Source organism: Tamandua tetradactyla, chromosome 3 (genome assembly GCF_023851605.1).
Source record: "Tamandua tetradactyla isolate mTamTet1 chromosome 3, mTamTet1.pri, whole genome shotgun sequence".
Lineage (NCBI taxonomy): Eukaryota > Metazoa > Chordata > Mammalia > Pilosa > Myrmecophagidae > Tamandua > Tamandua tetradactyla.
The window spans coordinates 176,813,338-176,827,123 of NC_135329.1; the positions used below are offsets into that span (position 1 = coordinate 176,813,338).

General features: G+C 34.5%; 1 protein-coding gene across 4 annotated transcripts in view; it reads left to right on the plus strand.

Annotated features, from left to right (window-relative positions):
* Positions 1–13,786, plus strand: part of KIAA2012 (KIAA2012 ortholog) — a 140,579-nt gene that overhangs the window by 81,841 nt on the left and 44,952 nt on the right. For all 4 annotated transcript variants that reach the window (XM_077154724.1, XM_077154725.1, XM_077154727.1 and 1 more), the window contains 3 exons: positions 7,625–7,715; positions 9,525–9,687; positions 10,909–11,023. In XM_077154724.1, coding sequence (XP_077010839.1) covers positions 7,625–7,715; positions 9,525–9,687; positions 10,909–11,023 — 369 coding nt within the window. The remainder of the gene's footprint in view (positions 1–7,624; positions 7,716–9,524; positions 9,688–10,908; positions 11,024–13,786) is intronic.

Consider the following 13,786-nt stretch of genomic DNA (forward strand, 5'->3'; position numbering starts at 1 on the left):
TCTAGAAATTCTTGTATTTTACAGATTAAGTAACTCCAGGCCTAGAAGTCAAGAGAATTATGCAAAAGATACAGCTAATTGTTAAAACCAAGGTAATGCGAGTCCCTGCCCAACATCTCTGGGTGTAGTATTGATTATTTGGTTTAGTTTAGTTTAGAAAGTCTTTCCTCAGGAGCATTCTCGACTCAAGGAATAAACAACTCCAGAAAGACTAAGCACAGTGACTGCCCACCCTGTGCAAAGATGAGGGGAGTAACCCATGTTGGAAACATTTCTCTGAAAGCTGTGGAGAAAAAAAAGAGGTAGGAGCCCAGGAGTTGATGCCGTATTGTGACTGGATGAAAATCTACTTCCTGGAAGGTGGTATCCCTGCAAAGGGCAAACACAACAGGCAGGCTGGGGGTCTGTGCTCCCCTTAGTGCTCTGAGTGGGACCTGCACAGTCCCTCCACACTGCCAGGCTCTCTATCTGGGTCCTGCAGAAATGGTTTCAAAACATCTGCTAGTTCTTAGCCTAAATGACCAACACACCAGTACTGTATTTTTTCTTCTGGAAACTATTTCAACTTCTCTCTAGCAGAGGAAGAGGGAGTGAGGAAGTCATGAATCCTTCTACAGAATATTTCTGACTCATTCCCACTTAGCCCAGGATGGAAACCACAGGGAAGTCCCCAGAATCCCACAACACAGTTGTTATCCCTTGATTCTTAAGATCCTCTTCACTTTCCAGGAAAGAAAACTCGTTTCTAATAAGGACCTAAATTCTTCAAAACCAAAAGCAGTTGAAACTGGAGACAAGGACAAGCATAAGAAAGGAAAATTACAGACTAATCAATCTCACTCAAGATCAAAGAAGCAAAAATCCTAAATAAAATATTAGTCAACCAAATCCTTAAGTTTATATTTAAAAAATACCTCATGACTGAATTTGATTTGTCTCAGAAATTCAAAGATAGCCTAACATTTGAACACCTGTTTATAAATCACATCAAGATGGTTAAAGGGGAAAAGCCTTAGGGTCATCTTAATAGACATAGAAAAATTTTATAAAATTCACCCACTCCTGATAAAATTATAAACTAGGAATAGAAGGGAATTTCCTGGTTTTGATAAAAGTATTTACCAGAACTGTATAGTAAACATCACAATTTAATGGTGAAACTTTAGAAGCAATCTTAAGAGACAAGAAAAGGACAAGGATGCCCTCTATCACTGCTTCTGTTTCAACATTGTACTACTTTCTTGATCAGCACAGTAAGAAAAGCAAAAAAAAAAAAAAAAAAGAGAGAGAAGGATGGATTCCACTTATATGAACAATCTAAGAATAAGCAAATTCATAGGGACAGAAAATAGATTAGAGGTTACCAGGGGTTGGGAAGGAAGAATGGAGAGTTATTGCTTACTGGGTACAAAATTTCTGTTTTGGGGTGATAAAAATGTTTTGATAATGGATGGTGGTGGTGGTAGCCCAACATGGTAAATGTAAGCAATGCCACTGAATTGTACACTTAAAAATGGTTAAAATGGCAATTTTTGTGCTACATATGTACCACAATAAAAATAATTTTTTAAGGTAAAAGGATGGAATGGAAGAAATGACATAATCATTATTTTCAGACAATATTACTATTTACATGTAAAATCAGAGATTCTACAGACAAGCCATTAAAAAGACAAGCAATTAAAAGAAATAAAAGAATTCAGCAATATTACTAAATACAAGTCAATTCATAAAAAAACTGGGGGAAAAATTGTGTTTCAAAACCTAAAGCACAATTTAAAAGTAATTTTAAAATAATTATTATTTTGAAAAACTCCAGACATACACAAAGGTAGACAGAACAGCTCACTTCATTCCATGTACCCATCTTTTGGCCAATACTGTTCACTTATATGCCCAACTCCTTCTCCCCTTCCATTCTGAAACAAATTCCAGACTTACATAATCTCACTTCAAAATACTTCAGTATACTTCAGTATCTATCTCTAAAAGATAAAAAATGACTCTTTTAACATAACCATAATGCTATTATTGCACCTAAGAATTAGAATAATTCTTTAATATGATTAATATTTGATCTGTGCTCCAAATTTATTTATAACTGTTTTGGTATTTGTTTGTAATTGATTGATATGGCCTGTAAGTCTCATTTAATTTATAGGTCCCCCTCCATTTCTTTTTTTTTTTCCCTCCCTTTTACTTTTTTAGGAAATTGGCTCACTTGTCCTCTAGAGTGTCCCACAATCTACATTTTGCTGATTGCATCCTCATGGTGTAGTTTAATATGGTTTTCTATCTTAAATATTTCCTATAAATTAGTATTTAGATCTAGAGGTTTGAACAGATGCAGGTTTAGTTTTTCCTTTTAGCAAGACCACTTCGTAGATAGCATTGTTTTCTTCCCTCAGAAGACATAATGTTTGCTTATCTCTTTTCTTCAGCAGCTGGAGATCCATTAATTCATGAGAGATTGTGAAATAGTGGTATTGAGATTCTAACATTCCTTCTTCCTACAAAAAAAGAGAAGCTCCCTTATCTACTATTTACATATCCAGCAGTAAGGTTATATAGTCAGGCAGGATAAGTGTTTTTCCTTTATTTATCAGTTTTCATAATAATGAGTTTATTCCCCAGCATCCTCCAACAGCAACCTAGTTTTTTTTTAAGTATTATTATGAATTTATGGACTTAAACATATAGAAATATATTTTAATATGATATTTACAGTAGAAAAATGTGTATGTACATTTATGTAATATCTAATAATAAATTTAATAATTTTTTAGATTTTCATGAAATTATCCAACTTTATTAAATTAAAGTAGCCCCTCTCTATATAATACTGTATATAATGTGCATGGATAGGAAAATTCAGTATCATAAGAATTACAATTCTTCCTAAATTAATCTATAAATTCAATAAAATTCCAATTTTTAAATTCTCAATAAGGTTTTTGATGGAACATGATGAGTCGATCCTAAAAATCATATAAAAGGGCCAACAATAGCTAATGCAATTTCAAAGAAAAACAAAGTCAGAGAGTTTTCCCTGACAAATATCGAAAGTTATTTTAGGTCTTTAATAAATAATTCTGTATGATGTTGACTCAGACAGAAAAGCCAGACAGAAGAGAATAGATAATTCAGAAATAAATGCATCCATACGTGGAAACGTGATATATGACAAAAGTAACATTATAAAATAGTGGGGAAAGGATGAACTATCATTCACTATATAATTTTGATAAAACTGGTTATCCAGTTTTTAAATCTTCACCTCACAAAATAAATATCAGGTATATCCAGGATATAAATTTGAAAAGCAAAACCTTCTGAAGAAAATATAGGAGAATATCTTTATGAATTTGGAGAAAGAAAAAATTTTTTACCCATGATTCAAAAACATAAACCATAAGGAAAATTATTGATAAATCTGACTATACTAAAATGTAAAGTTTTCACAAGACATCATAAACAAAGTTAAAAGATAAACCACAGATTAAAAGAAGGTATCTGCAATGCATATAACCAACAAAGGATTAGTTTTCAAAATATAGTGGAAAATTCTATAAGAATGTAAAGAAAAAGACAAACCCAAAAGAAAAACAGACAAAAAGTATAAAAAGGCAATTAACAGAAGAGGAAAACCAAATAAATGGCCATATAAAAAAAGGTTCAATTATGCTACTAATCAGGAAAATTCAAATTAAAACAGCTAGAATATTTCATATGTATCAAATTAGCTATAAATACCCATTATTGATGAGGATGTAGAGTTTCAGAAATTCAGAGCAATTTGAAAATATCCATTAAACCAAAGATACATATACCCTGCAACCAAACAATTCTACTTCCAGGTATACCTTAGAGAAACTCTTGCATATATGAACAGGGACTACTTACCTGTTCATTGCAGCATTGTCCGTAATCATGAAAAAATTGAAAACATTTCAAAGCCATCAACAATAAAATGAATATATGAATTGTGGCATGTTTTTACAATGAAATACTGTACAGCAGTTAAAATAAATGAAAGAAAGCTACATATATTAACATGGGTTAATCTCAAAAATATGTTACACAAAATAAAGCAAGTTGCAAAATACCATTTATATAAAGTTTAAATATGTAAAATAATACTATATGTTGTTTATACATGTATTTATACATGGTAAATATATGAAAATATGTATAAGAATTGATAAATACCAAATACAAGACCTCGGTTACCTCTAGGGATAGAGTGAGGGGAAAGGGATTATATAGTGATACAATGAAGGTTTGAACTTTTTCTGAACTGTTTTTTTAGAAAAACTGTGAATCAAATATGGCCAAATGCTAAGATTTCACAAAATTAGGTAGTAAGTACATAGCGTGATCATTTTGCATTATTTTTTCTATACTTGGCATGCTTAGAATATTTAAATAATTTTAGTAGTTAAAAGTTGTAAATTGTAATTCAGAGTAATACCTTAGTTTGTTCCAATACACCCTAAATATCAGGTTATTTTCCTAGGAGAGAAAAATCCTTTCATGATTCACATCCCAAAACTGACAGTTTGAATTCTAATTAAAATTGTGAAATTAGACGAATGTAGAACTTCACCTCTTGAACAATACAAAAGCGCCCCCTGCTGGGACTGTTATGCCCTGTCCTAACGTTCAAAATATCTGAAAGAGCAGTGTACATCTTCAAGAAGACAGCTTTTACTGATCCAGCCATCTTAAGGAAGAAAACTTCACAGAGTTCCCTTTATTACAAAAATACTTTAATCAGCGGCCACTCTCTTAATATTTCATATTATTCAAGACCAATAAACCTCAAGGTACAGCCCAATCAATCTCCTCAGTTTCCTCAACCACTTGTGCATTGACAATTTTGTTCACATTCCAAAAACAGGAGATTGACATGTGGGACAGTGGATACTGCCTTAAAACCTGGGAATGGCGAAGGGAATCCAAGTTGCAAAGAGGTTCTGAGGAAAAAATGATTGAACATTGAAAAATGAATTAATTATGGGAATGATGTTTATAGTATGATGGGCACATTTTTCAAATCTTTCTTGAAACTTACCTTAAAGTAAAAAAAAAAAAAGGGAGAAATAAATGAATTACATGGAAGAATCTATTGCTCAAAAAGAGAGAAAGAGAAAGAAATAGGGAGCTGGATATTAGATATTATTTCAAAAACATGAGTTTTTTTGTCTGTTTTGTTTTGCTTGGTTTAATATCCATTTTCCAAAGTAGAATTTAAGATCCCTGAGACTGGGTCTCTGTCTGTTCTAGTTACTGCTGTATTCCCAGCATCTAGCACAAGGCCTGGCATATAGTAAGTATTTAATAACATGAAGGAATGAATGACAGTTTCCTTGGGGTATAAATTGGTACTTATTTGGCTGTAGATATTGCTCCTTAAAGAGAATGCATCCTTTTATAAATATAGATGAGGACTAAGAATAAATCCTTTAATAAGAAAAATTATTCCTTTCATGATAGTCTATGCAAGGTTATATAATTATAAAACATTGTAAACCATTTGAATTACAAATATTAGGCATTTGGTTAAGTCAATTATGGTAAAACCATATGATGAAAGCCCATGCTGCCATTAACAATTATTTTTAAGAATATTTAATTAAATGAGAAAATGCTAATATAAAAGTAAATTTAAAATTATATATAACTATATCAAAACTATTAAAATATGATTGCTTACTTATATATGCATGAAAGTAAAGACAACAAAATCTCCACAGTAGTTATATATGGGTAGAGGGATGGTGGAGATTTTTATTGTCATTTTTGTACCATGTACGAGCATTGGTTTAGGTACTTTATTTGTATTAACATGTTTTTGTTAAAATGTTTAAGCAGCTTTATTGAAATATAATGGAAACACAGTAGATTGCATTTATGTAAATTGCATAAGTAGATAAGTTTTAATATATGTATACACCCATAGAACCATCACCACATCAAGATAAAACATTCATCACCTGCAAAATTTCCCTGCTCCCTCCCTCCCACACCAAGCTTCCCTCACCTCCCAGACAACCACTGATCTGAACTCTGTCACTATAGCTTGCATTTTTTAGAATTTTATACAAATGGAAGCATACTATAGGTCCTCTTTTTTATAATTGAGGTGAAATGTACATAACATAAAATTACTCATGTTAAAGTGTACAATTCAGTAGCATGTAAGTACATTTACAATGTTGTGAATATTTTCTTCACCCTGCACTCTTTTATGGTATGGCTTCTATATTCAGCTTAATTTGAAATTCATCTATGTCGTTGGTGTATCAATCATTCATGCCTTTTCCTGTTGAGTAGTATTCCATTCTGTGCATATGCCAGTTTGTTTATCCACTCACCTGTTTATGGACATTTAGGCTGTTTCCACCTTTTGGCGATGACAAATAAAATTGCTATAAACATTTGCTTACAAATCTTTGTATGCTTTCATTTCTCTTGGGTAAATACCTAAGAGTGAATTGTCTGGATCATATGGTAGGTATATGTTAAATTTTTTAAGAAACTGCCAAACTGTTTTCCAAAGTGGTTGTATCATTTTCCATTCCCACAGCAGTATATGAGAGTTTCAGTTCCTCCACACCTTGTCAACTCTTAATATTGTCAGTCTTTTTAGTTCTAGTCATTCTAATAGATATGATTGGTTGCGGATTTTTTTCCCCTTCTTTATGCTTTTTTGTGTGTTTTCCAAATTTTATGCAATGACATATTTCTTCTCTGATAAAAATTGTTTAAAGTGACTAAAAGAAAAGGGAAGTCACCTTAGTCCAAAATGAAGTCTTAGTTTGGGACTCATCTCAATTTTAGGGAGCTTTTCAGAGCATCCAACAAAAAGAGCTGTGTGCCCTGTAAAAGCCTTCTGCAAGTCTACATTTGTTTTTTAAATGAATTTGTTTTTTAAAGAAGATATGGGTTTAATTTATGATGTTAACTTCAAAATTTTTCAATGTTACATAAATTAATTTGTTTTTCAATGTTATAACCACACTGGGGTTTTAAGATAAAATTTAAACACACATAAATCTCCTGATCTAATGTATTTTTTTCTTTTCTCCTCTTCTAGTCCTTATCCACCTACATACATATTTTTTCAATGTTGTAACACACTATTCTATAGTTTACATTTTTATTTGTTATTATATCGTACATATTTTCCTTGTTATTTATCTTCTTAACCATTATTTTCCATGTCAAAAATATGTCCCCAGTTTCCCATTGTTGGGCTGTTTCCAATTTTTCATTATTAACGATAAAATTGCACTAAAATAAATTAGAACAAAAACTTATTTCTTATTTTGAATTATTTCCTTATGATAAATACTAGGAGTAAGATTCTTGACCAAAGTCTGGGGACATTGTTCTAGTTCTTGATATATACTATCATATCACTTTCCCAAATTTTAATGTCACTGCTATGTGCCAGCATTGGTTTCTGCATATTTGCTAATTTCCCAGGTATAACACTTCTTTATTCTAATTTCCATGCTTTTGACTCCTCCCCTGGTAGACATATTCCCTAGCCCTCTTCTCCTCCTGTGATAACTGCCCATTGTCCTTTGTTGATTAAGGATGTTCTTTGTTTTTCCAGACCTAGAGCTAAAGAGCATGACCCTTAACCCTCTCAGTGCTTCCCCATCTGAGCACAACCAGACCCCTGAAGCACATACTGTCCAAAAAGTGTAAGTGTTTAAAGTTGTAATGACATGGACTTTTCTGCTTTTCTTTTTTCTTTGTTTTAAATTATTTCTGTTTTTGTTTGTTTGTTTGTTTGTTTGTTTTCTGAGAGACACAAGGATTCTCAGTTTACAAGATGCTCTGAGAGTCGGAATAATCTAAGATTCTTGAGGAGGATTATATTGTGATATGTTTCCACACAGTGATGTATTACTGTATTCTTTAGGCGGGTAGGTAGAGTGAAGTTTAACTCTAACAATGTGGAAGTGGATTTTTCCATTTGTCCATATATCTGAGCTCTACAGAAATGCCTAGTAAACTGAAGTCTGTCAAATCAATCCTGGTTTCTTTTCTCAGCATTTACTCAGCTCTGGGCAGAATAAATAAACAATAGTAGTAGTCTAATAATAATAATAATAACAGCAATAGCTAATATCTATTGAGTGCTTACTATGTGCCAGGCTCTTCCTATACGCTCAAATGACTCCAGTGGCTCAGCCAGTCAGCCCAGTGAACTGGCCCCAAAGTTCTTTGGCAATGGCTTCAGAGCCTACTGTGACCTCTCATGAGTCTCAGTAACTTGAAAATCTACCCTCACCTACTCAGTGATTTGAAGAGACTTACAGGGTCAAAAAAGCCCTGTGTTCCCCAGGAACAAAGGGAAAAGGGCACTTTGGTTGAGGGAGCTTCCTGAGAAATTCCACTTTAAATTTTATGCTTCATCTCTTTCCACAATGGATTTAAACCACTTACAATAACAACAACCAAAAATAAATTTTTTTTAAAACAATAAAGTAGGCAAGAATATATATATTTTTAAATCAGGAGCAAAGAAAAAAAAGAACACAAATACTCTGTAAGAGTCATTATCATCACTGTGACCAAGTTGCAGGCTTGACACAGATTCCTAATTATGATGGGAAAAAAGAGAGAGAGCATAACATGATCAGTTCTGTGGTTCTTATTTGCAACATGCTTATTCCTCAAGTAAAATAAAGGTTTTCTTTTATTTTAGCACTAAATTAGCACTAAATTCTAAAAGATACTTCTATGGCATTTTATAGAGTGACATTGAATGATTTAAAGGCCCATATATTTACAGGAAATTCCATTTACCTCACTCAACAAATATTTCTCAAGTTTCTACAGTAAGGCCCTGTGCTAGCAGAGCACGGTAAATATAATATATTGATTTAGCAAAAAAATTAAATGCCCAGAACAGGCCTGGCACACAGCAGGCACCCAGGATCTAATAGCTGCTGCTGCTACTTCTATTACTGAAATCCACGGGGCTGTTTCTTAGTGGCCTTTTGACCCAGAAGGCATAAAACAATTATCCTGGGGCACAGTCAGTGGTAGCTAATCTACAAGGGATGAAACTAACACCACACATGACCTTTTGATGGCTGAATTCGATCAAGAATAAAAATCACAGGATTCAAAGTAATGAACGTTTGCATGTTCCTGAGACAGTCTAACCTAAATGTCACTTTTTATTCACTAAGCCTTTGATGGAAGAAATTTCAGTTAAATAATCAGTGTCATTCAACAAAGGTAAAATATGCAATCCCAGGAAAGCAAACTACTTCCCCACTCCCTAAATTTGGGGACTTACCGAAAGAATCCCAAAAGTGAAGACCAACCTGTCTAATCCCCCTTGTTCAGGGATGTGTTGAAGAAATGGGAGTTGAACAAGTATGTAAAATGCCCTGCATAGAATAGGTACTCAATAATTGTTGGTTTACTTTCCCCCTTCCTTGTACACCTGAGAGTTTTCTCTTGAGTTTGATCTGGATGGTCTGCTCTTCTCAAAGGGGCAGCAATTATTATGTACATCACTCGCATAGAGGAATTCCAGGACATGGGCCCAGATCAGAGCAGTTGGCTGCTGAAGACACATCTCTTCTTCCAAGAGAAAGAAAAGGGAAGGCAGAACCAAGACTGTTCAACCAGCAGATACCAACCAGCATCAGCCCTGTGAGTATAAACACTCAAGGTCTTGGACTGAAAGCCCAGCCTGGATTTCTGTTTACAATCAGGGCTTCCATGTACAGTTAAATAGATTGCTTACTATACAAGGACACTTGACAAAGAGAGCAAATGGGTGCTGAAATCGCCCATGCATCTCAGCATGAGGCTGAAGGATAGAAGGCACCCATTTCTAATACTTACAAGTTACTGAATGGGTAGTCATGGCCCCACTCTGTCATCTCCTATTGGGAGGAGCCTACATGTTGTCCCAGACCATGGGGGAAGAGTGAAGACTGATATGGCTGTGGTCATCTGCCTGAGGTTTCCAGAAAGTTAGCAAATGATGCAAAAATGAATAAAGTTGGCTTTGATTTAAAACAGTAAACTATTAATCATAGCCACCCTAGTCTATCAAATGTCTCACTTTGAACCAGCTCTGGAGACCATGATTTAGCATCAAAAAAGGGAGGTGTATTTGTAAACCAATAATGCTGTTCATGGCAGCATTATTCACAATAGCCAAAAGGCAGAAGCCACCCAACTGTCCATTGTCAGATGAGTAGATGAAATGCAGTATATACATACAATAGAATATTTATTATTCAGCCATACAAAGGAATGAAGTTCTGATATACGCTACAACATGGATGAACCTTGAAGATATGTTGAGTGAAATAAGCCAGACACAAAAGGACAAATATTGTATTATTTCATTAGTATGAAATAACTTGAATAAGCAAATTCATAGAGAAAGAAAGTAGATTACAGTGTACCTAGTGCCAGGTTCTATGGGGAGGGAATGATGAAATGGGGAGTTACTGCTTTATGGATACAGAGTTTCTGTTTGGGGAGATGAAAAGATTTGGTAATGAATGGTGGTAATTAATATCACTTAATTGTACACATGTTGTAGCTAAAGTGGAAAATTTTGTGTGGTACATATATTACCACAATAAAATTGTTTTTAAAAGGAGGCAGCCCATAAAGTGTATTCTATAACTCTTTCTCCTATGAAATTATACCTAGGAATTTTAAATCAAAGGTTGAACCTTAACTGCTCCCCCCACCAGGTCCACACTCTCTAGGACCTCACTCTTTTGCTTCATCTGGCACCTACATGAATGCCATTCTGAGCCATTCTGTCACTTTATTGAACATCATCTTCCTTTGATGGATTTTTAGTTTCCTACACTATCATGGTTCCTCTTCTCAATTTTTCATCTTTAGGAGAGGGAGTTGATTGGCAAAGCCAGGCGAAAGAAAAGAACCAAGACAGACAAATCCAAGGCAGCTGAAGGGGAGAGAGAAGGCAAGGTCCATAGTGGATCAGAGTCTGCTGTCGGTAAGGGAATGTGCCTGCAAGGAACAACCCATGGGAGATTCCTAATGAGTGGATAGGAGGGGAAAATGACAATGGGCATGGACTCTGGAAGGTACCACAGCTAAGAGGGTGTTGTAGCTTTACTTCATATCAATTTCTTAGTAGACAGGGAAAGGAAACAGGGAGCCTAAAGGCCTGTGATCACCAAGAGAGGATATGATGACAATAATAGCAACTATTTATTGAAAACCTACTGTATTAGAAGGTCTGCATGAATGATCCCATGAAACCCTTACAATATCTCCATGAAGTAAGTACTATTAACATATTCATGTAGTAGTTAAGGCTGAGAGAGGTTGGATAACTTGCATAAGATCAAATAGTAAAGAGGTGGACCCCAGGTTTCTTCCTGCCTATTTGACTTCAAATGCATGCTATTGCCACCACTCTATGAACTAATAATTATATCATAATCAGAGAACTTGGCAGTAAGAACTTTTGGGGAGGGAGAAGATGCCACAAACTCTGAACAATCACCAGTCACCACAGCTAGCATTTTCCTTCTAAGTTCCCTATGCTGCAACCCCTCTGTTGCACACCTTATAAGGAACTCAGATTTCCATTCTTCTGAAGACTGTCTTTACTCTACACATATGATTTCCTGGCCACGTGACTCAGAAGGCCTTTCATACAAATCAAAGGAAAAGAAATTAGGCTGGAAAGGATGACACTGGATATGCTATGGGCCAAATCTTTCTTTTATTTAAATTTTGTTTTTGTTTTAATTTTTATTTTGAAATACTTTCAAACTTACAGGACAGTTGCAAAAATAATACAAATGTCATACTGAGAACTGCAACAGGCCTCCACCCCACCCTCACATACCCAGAGCCAACAATTTTAACATTTTGCCAAATTTTCCGTATCATTTTATCTCCATCTATTTATCTATTTTTAGGACACGAGACCAGTTTGTATACATCATGCTCCTTAAATACTGAATAGCTCCAAGTCCATTTCTTAAGAACAAGGATAATCATTTATGTAACCACTGCAATTACAGTTTTTATCAAGTTCAAGAAATTTAACATTGATATAAAGCTTAGTGTGTATATTCCAATTTTTTCATATGTCCCAATAATCTCCTTTTGAGCATTCTCCTTCCTATTCAGGACCATAAATTACATTTCATTGTCATTGTTACTCTCTCATCTTTTATTTTTAACATCTTATTTTGAAAAATGTTCAAACTTAAAGGACAGTTATAAAAGTAATACAAACCCCATACAGAGAATTCCAAAATACCCTTTCCTCCCTCTCCAGTTATCCAGATTCACTGATTTTTAAATTTTCCCATCTATTACAAGAAAGGAAAACTACAGGCTAATCTCCCAAATGAATATAGATGCAAAAATTATCAACAAAATACTTGCAAACTGAATCCAATGGCACATTAAAAGAATTATACACCATGACTGTTTTAGTTTGCTAAATGCTGCTGGTATGCAATATATGAGAAATGAAATGGCCTTTAAACAGGGAATTTATTAAGTTACAAGTTTACAGGTCTAAGGCCATAAAAATGTCCAAACTAAGGCATACAGAGAAAGATACCTTGACTCAAGGAAGGCTGATGTCTGTCACATAAAAAGGCACATGGCTGGCATCTGCTGGTCTTTATTCCCAGTTCTGTTGTTTACAGCTTCTGATGTCAGGAATTTCCTCTTTAAACATTTATGGGCCTTCACTTAGCTTCTCTGGGACACATCTGTGGGTTCTGGCTTCCTTAGTAGCTCATGGGAAGGCACATGGTGACATCTACTGGGCTCTGCATCTACATACATCCCTGTCTAGGTGTCTGCTCTCTCTGTGGCATTCCAAGCATCTTCAAATGTCTGCATCTCTGTTGGCTCCTTTTAAAGGACTCCAGTAAACTACTCAAGACATACCTTAAATAGTGTGGTATATGCAGAAAATTACCTATTGCAAGCTACAGACTACAGTTAACAGTAATATATTAACATTCTTTTATCAACAGTAACAGGTATACCATACAATACAGGGGTCAGTAATAGGAGGGAATAAGGGATTTGGGGTGTTTAGGGTTTTCTTTTTTGTGTCAATCTATATTTTTCTTTTTGGAACTATGAAAATAGTCTAAAATTGAGCATGATGATGACTGCACAACTAAGTAATGAGACTGTGACACTGTTTACTTTGTATGGAATATATGGTATCTGGATATATCTCCTTAAAATCTGCAGAGTCAAAAAAAGTTATTGCCTCATTTGCAGTGTGATTCTACCTACCTACCTATCTATCTATCTGTTTGTCAATCCATTTTCTGAACACCTGAGTATGGGTTGTATATGTCATGCTTCTTGAATGCTCAATACTGCCTTGTACATTTCCTAAGAACAAACATATTCACTTATGTAACCACTTTAAGTACAGTTATCATGTTCAAGCAATTTAACATTGATATAAACCTTCGATCTATATTCCAATTTTTTATACATCCTATAACGTCCCTTTGAGTCTTTTCTACTCCCATGCTAGATGCCATCCAGGATCATGTATTGCATTGAATTGTCATTGTCTCTTTAGTTGCTCTTTCTTTTTTTTTTTTTAATTGCGGGAACATATATACAATACAAACTTTCTCATCTCAACCACTCCCAAGCATATCATTCAGTGGGATTAAATCACATTCAAAATATTGCCATACCCTCACAACCTTCCATTATTAAAACTTTCCCATCTCCCCAGACAGAAACCCACACC